We start from the raw sequence: 14428 nt of genomic DNA, 5'->3' as shown, positions 1-14428 counted from the left end.
GAGAGCTGCATATTTTATATGACGCTGACTGGCCACATTACCGTCTTGAGAGAGACAAACTCACATTGGACGTTTTTGTCACCCAATGACTTGTCTTCCACACGTCCGTAGGGGAAAACTTGAAAAGAACGCACAATGTCAAAGTCAGTTGGCAACACGCGGCGCATCACCACCCAGTGGCCAACTGTGGTGCGCAGCAATGCTTCATGTCAGTTTTGCCAAAGCCAGTTTAGAAAAGAGAGGAGCCATCAGTGCCATTGTTCTCTCCTTCCTTTCTGATCAGGAAATGATACACTGTTCTGATACGACTGCTGCCAGTAGCTTCTGATCCGTTTAGAACTCAGAAAATGTGGGCTGAATACCAAAAACTAAAATAACAACAAAAAAAAGTGTGCGTCAATAAATAAGCCACTGTCTTTCAAAACTTTTGATGATCTTTCACTACCTATTTCCCATCATACCATTATGAACTGGCATCGAAAATTAATCAGGTTTCATGGTCAAGAATGCATGAATTTAGGAGAGCTGTTGCCTGAATTACATCCGACCTTGACGATGTGTATTTCACTGCCACCAGTCGCCATCGCGAGAAACACGATGCGAGGACAGAGAAGCCGGTCATAAATACACCTCCGCTGTGGCACAATGTGAGACACTTTATTGGTGTTCATCGGAGATTTGATTCAACGGTATCAATATCCACGCGTCATGCTCCCTGTGCTATTGACCTCCACTTTTTCAAACCATATCAGATCTCCTTACAAAGCACATTAATTGTTGTAATAAAATACATTTGAAGGAGACAGGGCTGGATCCAGGGGTGCCGTGCCGCACACACACTAGAGGGTGCACGGCCTAAAAAGAGACACACAGGGTATATACCAGGACACTTCTTGCTGAGTAAGGCTGTAGGCAATCATGTTGCACTCTCTTAATGAAAGTTGTGGGGTAAACTGTGCTTGTTCGAAGGCAACACTAAAGCGCTTTGTGCAATCAAAACAGAAAACCAGAGCAAGCGTGTAGCGACAGACGGCAGACCTCGACTTTGGAGGGCGGCCATCTTCTTTGACCGGTTGGGTGAAAAGGAAACACAAAAAATCTATTTAAAAAAATGAAGAGTCAGAGGTAGAGACAGAAGTAGAGTCAGAGTGGCTGGCAGGCCAGGGAGTGAGTTGCATTGAGGGCATGCAAGTATTTACAAAGCTCCCATTAATGACTATATCAAATCAAGTGGCTCTTTCTTCAAGTAGCTGTTCCATTGTTTTTCATCTTTATTTTTTCTTCTTCTTTTAATCACTCTGGGTTAAAAAGACAACAAACATTTTCCATGAATCAATTGAAACACCAGGGAAATGTCCGGTAGTCTTGGGCAACTTCTGTAGTTGATCCCTGAAGGAATTACATACATTTACAGAGGAGATCTAAGCATAGATTCTAACAACTTTCTAAAAAATGAATTCCGCATTCGTCACACACGCACGCACACGCCCTCAGCTGTGTCATTGATCGGGATCAGAACGACACAGCATGTCTATTCATTCACATTTGAAGACAGCTTCGAAAATGTATTTCAACGCATTGAAAATGATCTGAACAGTTGTGAAAAGTGTGAGTGTGACCCTGCGGCACCAAAAATAGAAGGAGCACTTTAGCAGGTGATTTATTTGCCATAAACAAATTCATGGGAAGCACTGAAGCTGCAACACCTTCATTGTAATAGATGTATAATAGATGGATTTTAGTTTGCGCTGCTTGCATATGCATCTGACTGCAAGGCAACCTTGAGAAAAACAAGTTCCTGACATGGCCCTGAAGTTGAAGTGCAGGTCAATGCATTATAAAATGGCAATATATGCAGTGTGATTATTAAAAGTGCAGCTGGTTTGTGGAATTGAATGTTGTTTACTTTAATTCATACATGAATCTTACTTAATATCTTTTAGCATTAGGAATCCCTCCACTCATCTTGTTCATCGCTTAATTGAGATTTGATGTAAAATAAGAAGCTCCAGTAGCTTCGTTTGTGGGTGTTTTCTGTTAGTGAATCATTTGCAGTACAGTTTTAGTACACTAATATCCTTGGAAAGGATTAGTGTATTTATGAAACTTCTTAAAGTGGCTATTAGCTAGAGAGCACGCGAGAGAACGCAGCTTAACACTGCATGTAAACCAAAACTCCGGAGCCTCTTCATCTCCACACCCTCCTCTCGTCTTCACCATTGCTCCGCCCACTCCCTAGTCTCGTATGTAAAGCACAACCACTGAGTTAGCAAGGAAAATGTCAAGTGACTATGACGCCACAAGTGTGTGAACAAGCTTGGCATGCTAAAATGATGCTGGCTGATTTCATTACGTTAGCATACCCTCCAGGGTAAATCATTTGGATTCAAGTTCTGTGCAAACCAGCTGGGAGATCAACTGCAAACTTACCACCAAAGCACTTTTCCAACTTGCTTTGACGAGCGAGTGATTCAGACTGAAAACACTTCCAGACATTTGATGCTTTAATGGCAACCCTGCATCAAAGTCCCGGCTCGTGTCTCCAGCAGTGACCCTGCTGGGCCGTCCATCAGTGGATATAAGGCTGCTCCCCTGTGGTTGAGAGCTCAGGTGAAGGCCAAAGCTACCAGGGGGTTAATTAAACTAACATGTCAGACAGGCTGTAGAACACAATGAAAACCAATTAGGTGGCTTGAGTGAAAGCGGCAGGACTACCAGACAGAATGAACAGGGCTTGGACGCAGCTCGGCTGAATTACGGCTTTCATACGTTGGTTCCAGAATGGAGACGATTCTGCCCCTACAATCTCAGCAGGTTCAGACAAAGAGTTAATTTTGTAAACTATCATATTAACTAGCATGTGAAATGATTAGCGGAGGTGTGAACTCCTCAAGTGTTAATTCACAGAACGTGCAACGCTGCTGTGAGAGGGTCTTGTTGGCGATATGGAGCCATGTTGTTGTAACATGAACACACAAATCCACTGTTTCATTTTGCTTGATTGCCACTTCTGACTGCACTGCTGCTTGTTTTCATGACGACAATCGTGCAGACTGACGCAATATTCGATTAGCTTCTTTTCAAAGTTTTAGTATGTGCTTTACATTGCCACTGATGAAGAGAAACACCTTTGGTAAAAATAAAAACGTTTTATATATTTTCTGTAAACATTTGGGTTTTAGCATTTCACAAAATATGTATTATTTGAGCTGTTTAAATGGTGGCACCTAATTAGCAAACGAGACATCCATTCCTTTTCCCGCTTTGCATTTTTGAACCTTTTGCCATCAGCACTTCAGATTAGCTGCTTGTCTCGCAGCTGTAGGGAAACCTTTGATGAAGACACTGAACAGCTGCTTTTCTATGTAATCTGTAATTATAAACTTTCCCTCTGCCAAACAGTCTTCTGTGTATTCTGTGCGACTGCCTGCAGTAGACATTAATCATGGCTGGCAAACTCTTGTGATTGTCTGGGAAACCTGTTTCTCAAACACGAGATATTCTTGGCAGGGCGGTTTGAAAACCAATTCAAACTGAAGTCAGTGCTGTAAAACTTTAGTCAGAGTGCAGTTTTTGAGGTTGAGACTTCTTTTCAGTTCCTGTTAGATTTTGTAACAGTGGACTGATCAGGATCAGCGCTTCATTGATGATGAAATGAAGAAAGTTTGCAAGTAATTATCATTGTGCATGTTTTGTTCTCATTAAATTTACACTTAATAGATTGTTTTTCTCTTTGGGAAGACTACACTTACATCAAACTAATCACAAACATGACTAGATTTAAAGCATCAATAAGCATCTACTGCATAAGACAAAAGTCACAAAGGGTCCAATGGGGAAAAGCAAGTGCTTTGTATTCATATCCAGTATTAATTAGTTCGTAATTAATTACAACTGAAAAAAAAGGTTTTGGTGTTGGTGGGGAGTGCGAAAAACTAGGGAAAAAAAAAAAGGCAACACAGAAAATGAAATACGTGTTTCAGCAGCCAGCACCGTCGTCGGTAAGTTTAGCAGACCAGAATCATCAAAAATGAATGAGGTGAATTGGTTAGCCCTGCTCCTTGACAGATCACATATTAACATTTCATCCTTGTTGTACCAAATCAACCTAAAAACCCACAGACAGTGGGAGAGCGGGCCGACGGGCAAAGCTCAGACCGTTAAGACTGGTGCAAGAGAGACAAACTCATCCCAGAAAGAGCTGGAGCATTTTCCTCTACACCCTTTACATCTTGTCCAATGTTTCACAATTTAAGCAGAGGTTCCATTACACTTTCCATTTCTACTGTCGTTGTACCTCAGAAGTGCTGTTCATGTTATGTTGTTCCAGTGTTCAGAGAGAAACTTTAATCCCCTCTGGGGCTGCGTGTTAAAAATAGTTGAGGGTTGGATTCCTGGAAGCTGAGCTGCTGGTGACATCCTAACAGCATCAACTACATTGATCCGCTCCATGAAACTAAATGTGTTCTGGCAAAGTCTGAAACGCGGAGCTACAAGTGTTATGTATTTTTAATGATCCCCATATTAGTGCCAGGAAAAACCCAGGGAACAGAGAGATAACGCTGTCCTGCTTATGTTTTTACTTCCCCTCCTCGTCACTTCCGCTTCTTCCTGTAGAAGACAGGAAGCGGTCTTCTACATGGAAACTTCTTCTCTTTTCACTGTCATTCTATTGGACAAAATAATTTTGAAATACTTAAGGTGTTCATGTAAGGCCACAATTTTGGAAATGTATCCTTTCATACCTAAACGTAGCACTGTCTCGCATTGACACGAAGGTCAACATAGGTTAAACATGTTGACATTCAGTTTCCTGGTAATTTGTTGCCTTTTCTGTCCACGCATTCCAGCATTCAAGCATTTAAGCCATATTTGTGTGCACTGTTAGTTGACAAAAGCCAATCGTGATGAAGTCTCAGATTTGTATACTCATATCTATGTCCTTTCAATTCAGTCTGTGTACACCGTTGAATATCCCCCGTCATTTTAAATCATGATAGTAGCACCTGCTGTCCTGTTTATGTTTCCCTTTACTTTAACAAGTGATTCAGTCTCACACAGCATGAGTGTTCACTTTCTTTTGAAGTTGCCTGTGTATTGCAGTGTAAACATGATGCCAAGGCACTTCAAACTGTGAACGTCTCCCATTAAAGTAAAACCCCCTGGAGGTTTTCTCAGTAAAGGAGCCAGTGACCATCACCTCAGCCTCGAAAACGGCTGCGTTTCTGAATTCTGTCTGGCCTTTTTTTCTCTCTTTTTACTAAAGTTCCAGTGCAGCAAAGAGTGCGAAGAATTCAGTATAACATCTCCGTTATGACTGTGCCCAAATCGCAACAAATTAATCAGTTCAGCCAAAGATGATAAATGCAAATCTAAGTGTATTTGTTTGACTTCTGGATGCATGTCTGTGACTTTCTCTCTGTTGGCTTGGCTGCTGTTGCATATTGACCACAGTGTTTAAGGACCAGGAGGGTCAACCAGTGAGACAGCCACCTGTTGGGCTTAATAATGATGCTTGACGTACCCTAATGGCGCGCAGCCGCTTTTTCTTTATCCATTGCTTTCATTCCTCCCTCCTGCTTTTTTTTTTTAAGACAATACAAAGCTGTGATTCCATATGCCTCCAGCATATTGTGCAGTTGCCATGGTAAAACTCTGCATGCAAAATTAGATGGGGGTGGTATGGAAAGATGTGGGAAAAATACCGTTTTTGTGTTATGACCAAATATTGAGTGACAATTGTGGCAATAAAGGAAGCATCCGTCATTTAAACGCTTGTGTCAAACTACTAAGGTTAAAAAAAATAATCAATCCAACAAGGGCAACTCCACCTTTCCCTTTGTATCTCATGTATTTCATATTCAGAAAAAATAGTTGTCAAAAGTACATGAGCCTTTTTACGTCTTTACAGCAGCTGTTGTTGGAATTGTGGAATTACCATTCAGTGCTATTTATAAAATGCACCACGTGGTTAAATTGTCTGTCTTGCACTCACATCTTTGTCTTTAAATCTTTACATTCCTTAATGCATCACAGAACAGTCTGAGGTGGTAGGAAGAAGAGACACCAGTGTTTTACCATCAGCAAATTACAAAACAGTTTGGGTCTCTCACACAGTCGCTTAATAGAAATTAGTAACTTGATTACAGCTTTCAACAACAGACCAGTTTCATTCATAAAGCTTATAAAGCACAGCCGACCTGGACAGAGGCCAGGCTGGTTTAGGCCATTTTAGTGAGAGATAAGAGCACTGCACTGAATATGACTGTCGGTCAGACACTTCAGTGTGAATATCTTACCGTTCCTAAAGTTCCAAACCCGTCCTTGTACTTCAGTCATTCACTTATACAAGGCAACTTAATTCGTCCAAGCTGATAAAGAAAACAGAAGTTTAGTCAGTCTGCGTTGTGGAGTTCAACCATACACTTCATGGTTTTATGACTGTCTTTGTTTTTGTTGTTTGTTTTTCAAATTCCAATTTTCCCATTTCCTTTTGTTTGGACTGCGCAAAAGCACAGCGCACAGCGGTCGCTTCAGCCTTTGTACTGATACATTCTATAAGTATATAGACACATCTAGAAGTGTGCATGCACATTCTTTCATATGGAAAAGGACCATCCTATTATTTTGTCAAACGAATTAGTGACAAGTGAATGACAGGTGCTGAAGAGTTTACAGTCTACTCTGATGTCCTTTTCTTTTCATAGGGTATAATTAGAATAAAACACTAATGCCCCCCAACCCCCACCCCTTGAGTTTCATTTTCCCACTTCATACTTGTTCGATCACTTCAGAGCGTCCGAGGAGTCCGAGTTCTCCCTGTCGTCACGTTGGCTCCACTATTCCAACAGTCGCAGCCGCACTGTGTCTGGTGACATTTGTGAAGGTTACGGCGTAACCGCGTGAAATGCATCTGCGGCTGTGAAGGATTAATTTGCTGTTGCCATAAGAAATGACAACCTGACTTTGAATCCACTTTGTCAATGTAAATTGATCCCTTTCTGTCACAGATAGTCTGTGATCCATTACTTTGTGAAGGCTGCTGCCGGCTGCATTGATTACGCGCGCACGCACACGCACACGCACACGCACACACACACACACACACACACACACACACACACGCAGGGTTTATTTCTCCCTTTTTTCTCCCTCCTCTTCTTCTTCCTGTTCCTTTGCCCCGACCAGAGCGCCACAAATGCCCCGAGGACGCCATTGACCCTCACGCAGCCGCTGAAGTGGAAGTGACTGATGCCGCATTAGAAGCCGTGACAGATTAAATAGAGCTGCGAGTTTCTAACCCACAAAGTGTTGAGCGCCTGCTAACTTTGCCACCTCTTTCGCGTTAACCCCCCAAATTAGGCTGCTTTAAGTATAATAAAGCAAGCTGATGAAGAGGTATTTGTCAACCTGAAGTAAATAAAACTCAATCCACACAATGAGCAAATCCCCCCACTGGTATAATTTCCCGTAAAATGTTTTTTTTTGGTTGTTTGTTTTCGTATCTCTGGCCATATTATTTCTCAATGATCCAACTGACGATATTAACATATTTTTTGCTGTTTTTCCATTGAAGGACATTGCTGCACGACAGAGCAAAGAAGTTCTTCCCTTTTTTTGTGTGTGTTGGTGGCTCATGTTGATGACGTGTGAGTGTCACAAGCCAAACGTGTGGGTGGACCAAAAAAGAAATCCTGTTTCAGAGATGCAAATGCGTTCCAAGCTAGGTGTTTGCATGATCGCTTAATGCTTGAATGCTGCCAATGTTCATAATGTGGTTCTGAAGCCTCTGTGCATGTAAACATTTCAACCTTTTTAATGAGATCAGAGAACTAAAATTAGGGTCCCGCATTATATAAGCACTTGAACTTGTCAAAGATGACGGGAGGCAACAGGAGAAGTGTTAATTTCCGGATTATGATAAATCTGGGGTGACACGGTGGCGCAGTGGTTAGCGCTGCCGCCTCACAGCAAGAAGGTTGTGGGTTCGATTCAGGGGCCCGGACCTGAGACCTTTCTGCGTGGAGTTTGCATGTTCTCCCTGTGTCTGCATGGGTTCTCTCCGGGTTCTCCGGCTTCCAGTCCAAAAACATGCATGTGAGGTCAATTGAACACTCTAAATTGTCCGTAGGTGTGCATGTGAGTGTGTAAGGTTGTATGTGGCCCTGCGATGAACTGGCGACTTGTCCAGGGTGTCCCCTGCCTTCGCCCTAAGACAGCTGGGATAGGCTCCAGCAGACCCCCGTGACCCTGAGCTCGGGACTAAGCGGGTATGGAAAATGGATGGATGGATGATAAATCTGTTCAAGTGTTGAAGGTGTTTTAACGCACGGATGACTCACTCGTAATGCCAGTGTAAAAGAAGTCAGTTGCCAATCAATGGCAGTTTACCGTGAGGAACGCGACACCTGCTGGTGTCATCGATCAGTCAGTTCATTAGATTCCACAAACAGGACGATGATGGTCCAGCCATGCTGGACAATCACACAGACATGTGCAGGGAATAATAAATAATGCTGAGCGACGTACGTCACATTCGTCACGCTCACGTTGAAGTTGGCATTTGTCTGTGTGTGTGCCGTCGCAGGTGCGCACAGGGGGAAGTGGTCACGCACACGGCGTGGCTCAACCGCTCCAGCATCCTGTTCGCCGGGGAAGATAAATGGTCGGTGGATCCCAGAGTGGAACTGGTGACCCTGAATCAAGACGAGTTCACCATCAAGATTCAGGACGTGGACATGACGGATGAGGGCCAGTACGTGTGCGCCGTCCAGACCAGCAGTCGGCCGAGGACCACCTCGGTGCACCTCCTCGTCCAAGGTAAGGCACAGACACTGCCCCCTACACCCCGCAGACACCTGACCCTTCTTAATTAGCGCTGTTCATGGCTGTACGTACCGTGAAGGAGTGAAAGTGGGATTTATGCTTAATGGTTGGAATTTACATCTCATTAACGGAGGGGGGTCATTACGTCGGAAACCCCCTGATGAATGCAAATCCTGCAATGGACGTTTCATTTCGAGGGACTCTTTTCTTTTTTTTTTTCGCCGGCTTCACACACAATAATGGACGCCTGTTATTTCCCAGCAAATTGGAATATAAGGAAGCAAACCAATGATGGAAAGACTGTTCAACCCCCATTATTCCCCCTTTTTCTCATCCATTGCTCCATTAGCGCAACTAGGTGCTAAATGCCTTGCTCAAGGGGGAGCGCGAGAGCGTGCGCCCCTCATCCACTATGCTGTGCAGGGTTAATGGAGAGTGCCAGATGTTAAGCTGCTCTGACTGAAACGGTGTGCGGAGCAGCGGCGGCGTCCTCCAACAGAAACACTGAGGGATTTAATGCTGCGGATCTGATAAGGAGAGGAGCCGTGCAGACTGAAAAGGTTCTCTCTTCTTCACGGCAGGAGAACAGACATGTTTTTTTAACTTGGGCACCTTCACTTTGTTCACATTTGCATGTAAATGCAACGACAAATAATATCCAGTCATTGTAAAGCAAGGGATACAGGTTATCAGAGATCAGCATGTACAGTACGTACATGTGTGTTACTGATGGTTATTCACTGACAGCTTTAGAGGGGCTGAAATCGGGAGCGTTGGCACCGCCAACATGAGAGGAGCATCGACCGAAGCAGTTTCACATAACAGAGGAAGCAAACAAACAGTCTACAGTTACGTTTGACCGGGATACAACGATGCCAGGAAGGAGCCAGAGCCGTTTATTGATTGGAATACGTGTGAGAGGCCTTCCTCTCCAGACAATGGTGCCCTCAGTGTAGGAGCACATTCAACATAATTATGTGATCTCTGTGTTATCATTCTGAAGAGGATGAGGTAATAACTCACTACCTAGAGAAAGTCATTAAGAAAACTAAAAGTTTGAAAAACTTTGCATTGCATTTTGGCTTTGGAAGAATTCTTGTCTGAAAACATAAATCTCCCTTCAATGACTACTCTGTTTTGTGAAATACTGCTTAGACACTACCAGCAAACTGCTGCTGTCATTGCTCCTCTGGATAAACCTTTTACAAACATTCGTTGGTGAATGCAGACACATTGCAGCCAGAGTTGTCCCACTGCCGCACGCACCCCTCAAAAAAATAGTAAATAAATGAAAAAGCGTGTCAGCAGATGTGCGGGACGCTAAGCAAACGATCACGGCCAACAATGCAGTTTGCAGTTTTGAGACGCTCCTTGTATCTGCACGGCGTCGGAGAACTCTGGGCCCGGGACGTCCACGGGCTGCTGAGATGCTTAATTAAGGGAAGCAACTGTCGAGCGAACAGCGATGGCTTGGTGCCTGTTGCTTCTGCTGTTGAATCTAATTACTGACTGTGTTTATTGCATTATTGCTTGTTTATTCAGATGCCCACGCCAACGTGCAGCGAAAATGAACAAGTTGGGTCGTTGTGGCAGAGCTGAGTGGACGTGTAATGTTTGCAGGTTCTAGAATGTCTCGCTGAAAAACATTTTGTGGATAGTGGTGCCGCCACGGGTTCGCCGTGTCCCGACCAAACACAGGCGGATATTGTTTTTTATTTATTATTATCATTATCATTATTATTATTATTTTTTTTTTTAATCACGTTTGAAATCAAAACATCTACAATGTTAATTTTCAAACCTCTGCACCACATGAGGGCAGGGCAGGTTCTGCAGCTACAACACCCACGGAGTCATGGTGACTGCAGGGTGAAATACCCACGCCTGCCAGTTCTCAACCTGTGGGCCTGAGATTTGAATATCATTTTTGAAATTATGTCCCAATTTATCATTTTTTAGTGAAAGTGGAGAAATATCACAAGCCACAGCATTGTGGCTGTTTCTGGTGGAGCTTTTCTGGTGGGGGGGGGGCAGCATTAACATTTTGGCAGCCACGTACACATGCAATGTCGGTCAGTCATCAACTCATCGCTTCAACCTAAAACTGTCCGTCTTAGTTCGGCGCCATATTTTTCAATTAGTATTAAGCTGATGTTGATGATGATGAGGATGATGATGATGATGATGATGAGGATGATGATGAGGAGGATGAGGATGAGGATGAGGATGAGGAGGATGAGGATGAGGATGATGAGGATGATGATGATGATGAGGATGAGGATGAGGATGATGATGATGATTTGTTTGTTGGTTTGTTACTACAGAGTCAATACAGTCAGTCACTCCAGGCTTCTCTCAAAAGAAAATGTCTGATTCCTGTTCAAACAAAAGAGTTTTTTTGGGCGGAAGGCAGTGTGATTTAATTCCACCTGATTGAAACAATAGCAGCTGCCAACTGTCCCGGGTTGCCTTCGGAGACTGCTCGCCCGACATTCCTATTTCAGCTGACACTCTATCCAATTGACAGGCGCTCTTGCAAGATCCCTTCAGGGATCGTTGTCCTTCACCTGAGAGAGCTGGAAATTAATTTTGGTTGTACAAATGGCGCCACAGTGTCATTGATAGACTGCGCTGACTGATGTCTCACTGCAATAAGAGAACTTTGTCTCAAGTGCTGTTCATGCAGTGTAGTACGTCTCTGTACTGATGTATGCATATTTGCTTTCAAAAACACAAGCAAAATTCATCGTTGCGTCTTTGTACTCATTACATTGCGTAAATTTGGCCCAAACTCTAATGATTAGATGAGTGAAAGCGGCTTTGTGAGCAGAGTGATGTCACATTCTGTGAAGGAGATGAAGTGGCCGTTTGAGGTGAGTGAAGAAGGCAATATTCAGAGCTGGCGCCACTCCCTCTCCGCCGCTGTATTTGATCGGAGGCTCTTGATGGCTGTCCAGCACGAGAAGTCGCCTTTTGGAGCCGTGCCTGATCGCTGCGATTCATGTGATATGAAAAGTCGCTGCCTGATTCATAGATCATCTGCAAAACGTGAGTGGCCAGCACATAGTTAGTTGCAGGAGTCTTTCAAGAACACGCAGTAAATCCACACATGTTTTTGTTTTTTTTTTGAAAGGAACTACGTATGCATCGGTCCATCCTTCAGAAATACCACTCCAGTGTCTTGTTCTCTCGTAATGGAAGAGAAAATTGTTAGTTTTTACAAAACTAACATTTCCTTTCTTTTCCACCATCAAGTCACAACATTGGACACCAAACAATACATTAAATAAGGTGTATGTTTTTTAAAAGGCAAATGTTAGCTAAGTATTTACTTATTTATTAAGAAAAACAAGCAATTAACAACATTAGCGGTAGCGTTCTGTTTCCAATGTAGGAATAGAGGCACCATGATGGTTCCAACCCATGCATGAGTCCATGCACTGCTTGTTGAAGCACTACCCTTGAGCGTATGTAAAAATAATAAATAAATGAATAAATACTGGATTTGTCTGAGAATGATGACATATTACCTATTAATTCCGCTGCAGGGTCTGACTATCCTCTCTGTATTGCTCTTGGTCTCGCACGCATTACTATGCAGCGGGTCACAAGGGCAAGACTTGGCAGATCCACATGCCTGCGAGGTTACAGCGTCTTGCGGAAAAGCATTTTGTCCTGGACAAACACTCGTGGCTCCCGTTGTTGGAAGCCTGTGGAGCCGCAGCAGAATTTTCAGTCAACAGTTTAAAGGCCTATTTTATAAAGAGAAAACTAAGAGGACCAGGAAATATGTGGGGTTTAACTTTTGAATTGGTTAAGATGTTTCAGCTCTGCCATAAGACGGAGTTAGTCAGTGTTGTAGTAACTGTAGTCTCACATTGTTACCTTTGCTTTCCGAGTGAAATTATGAAGTGTCCATTTAGCTGGGTGTGCCATATGCCTGATGCCCATGTGTCTTGGGAATACATGAAGTGATGGAGCAATGGATGCCTTGACACAACACAGAACGATTCATCCACTCTGGGGAGAAGACCTCAGAGCTGCCTGCAGCTGATCTTATCTTCAGCTGCATGTGGCGAGAATGGTTTAAAGGAGCGAAAGTGTGAGGGAGATTACGTTCACGACATCTCAGGAAAGGTTTTTATTTATGTGTAAACCACCAGCAGCGCCATGATATCAGGAGTAAAATGCAACATCACGTAACCTCCACATGTGTTCTACTGCTTCTTGTATACTGGCCGGCGCAAAAAAATTAACAATAAACAACAAAAGTGGACATTGATCAGCGCTAATGCTAACATTGCGGACTGTGTTGTCACTGTCAACAAAAGGAAAGATTGTGGAAGAAATGCCAAGAGAGGCATTCCTGTGCTTCGAAAAAATATAAGCTCCTTGTCCTACCTGATGGTGATTCAGGGATCAGTGAAGGTCGCGCTTCGTCCTTGGTTGACCAATCAAGGCGCAGTGCTCACTGCAAGGCCGCTGCGGAAGTGCGGTTTGCTAGTTTGTTGATGTGTATATGGCGTGCCAAACCTTGACATTTAGCAGTGAAAAGCGAAGGATTATTGATACATGACTGGATAAAGATCTGATATCAGATGAGATATATTTCAGGGGATTGAATAAAGGGAAGGTTATTTAAGTATGCATATATATATATTTTTTTTAACTTGGCCAATAAAGCTGATGCTGATACTATTTACATGAGAATTTCTGTGCATCTTCAGTGCAATATATGCATCCAGAGCTGGCCAATAAGAAACGGGTATTTTCCCCCGTTTCATAAAATATTCTAGATTATTTCAGAGTTTGCCTGATCTCAATGAAACAACTAACTGTTGAGCTGAAGTTCGGCAAGCACATTATCCTCCACGCTTTAACCATCATTAAACACGTTCCTCCTCATCAAAATGCAATATATGAGCTCAAACAAGAAAGTGTGGAGCACAAGTCCACATTGCCGGAACACACAGTTGCCTTGGTGATGGCACAAGCTGGAGAACAACTACAAAAAAAACATCAGGGCTGCTAAGAGCAGCACGACATGTAGCCTCATTGTGTGCGCCGCTCCGCCACTCCACCACTCCGCCACTCTGCAACACAAGCAGCAAAATGAGTGTCCGCACGACTTGAATGGCATCTTACTCCTTTGTAACAGGATTTGTTCACTCCAGGATGGTGTTTGTCAGGGTTGGCCTGTTGTGGTTTATGGCTGTCCACAAAGGCAGCCTGTTCATCAAATGTTCATCAAAGAACATTGTGAATGGTGAACATTTTGACCACACCAACCAGGGAATGATACTGTCAGACAGCACAACCCGTCCTGTCGTCCAATGTGAAACCTGGAAATACAAGACAGGTGCACCAATGAACAAAATGGACAATTATGGACTTTACTTTACGAACAACATAAAATGGAATAATGACATAATAAAGCATACATTAATTAGTTGCACTTAATAGTTAAAAAGTACAGTGTTAAAGTACAAATAATAACTATTTACATCTTCATATTTAAACCATCAACTTTCCATTTTCTCTACTTGTATTATAAATTGTCAAATATAGGGACAGGATTGACAGTTGAAGTCTTTGAATTTGT

At 43.1% G+C, this 14428-nt stretch overlaps 1 protein-coding gene across 4 annotated transcripts in view; it reads left to right on the top strand.

Moving 5' to 3' along the window:
* The window catches only part of ntm (neurotrimin), a 329246-nt gene that overhangs the window by 281775 nt on the left and 33043 nt on the right, over positions 1 to 14428 (top strand). For all 4 annotated transcript variants that reach the window (XM_076020008.1, XM_076020010.1, XM_076020009.1 and 1 more), the window contains one exon: positions 8588 to 8820. In XM_076020008.1, the coding sequence (XP_075876123.1) occupies positions 8588 to 8820 (233 nt within the window). The remainder of the gene's footprint in view (positions 1 to 8587; positions 8821 to 14428) is intronic.

Source organism: Nelusetta ayraudi, unplaced genomic scaffold (genome assembly GCF_046127955.1).
Source record: "Nelusetta ayraudi isolate G7.1 ecotype Tasmania unplaced genomic scaffold, CSIRO-AGI_Nayr_v1 ptg000011l, whole genome shotgun sequence".
NCBI classification, from domain to species: Eukaryota; Metazoa; Chordata; class Actinopteri; order Tetraodontiformes; family Monacanthidae; genus Nelusetta; species Nelusetta ayraudi.
Note: the sequence above shows the minus strand (reverse complement) of the source record. Positions and strands in the feature narration are given on the sequence as shown.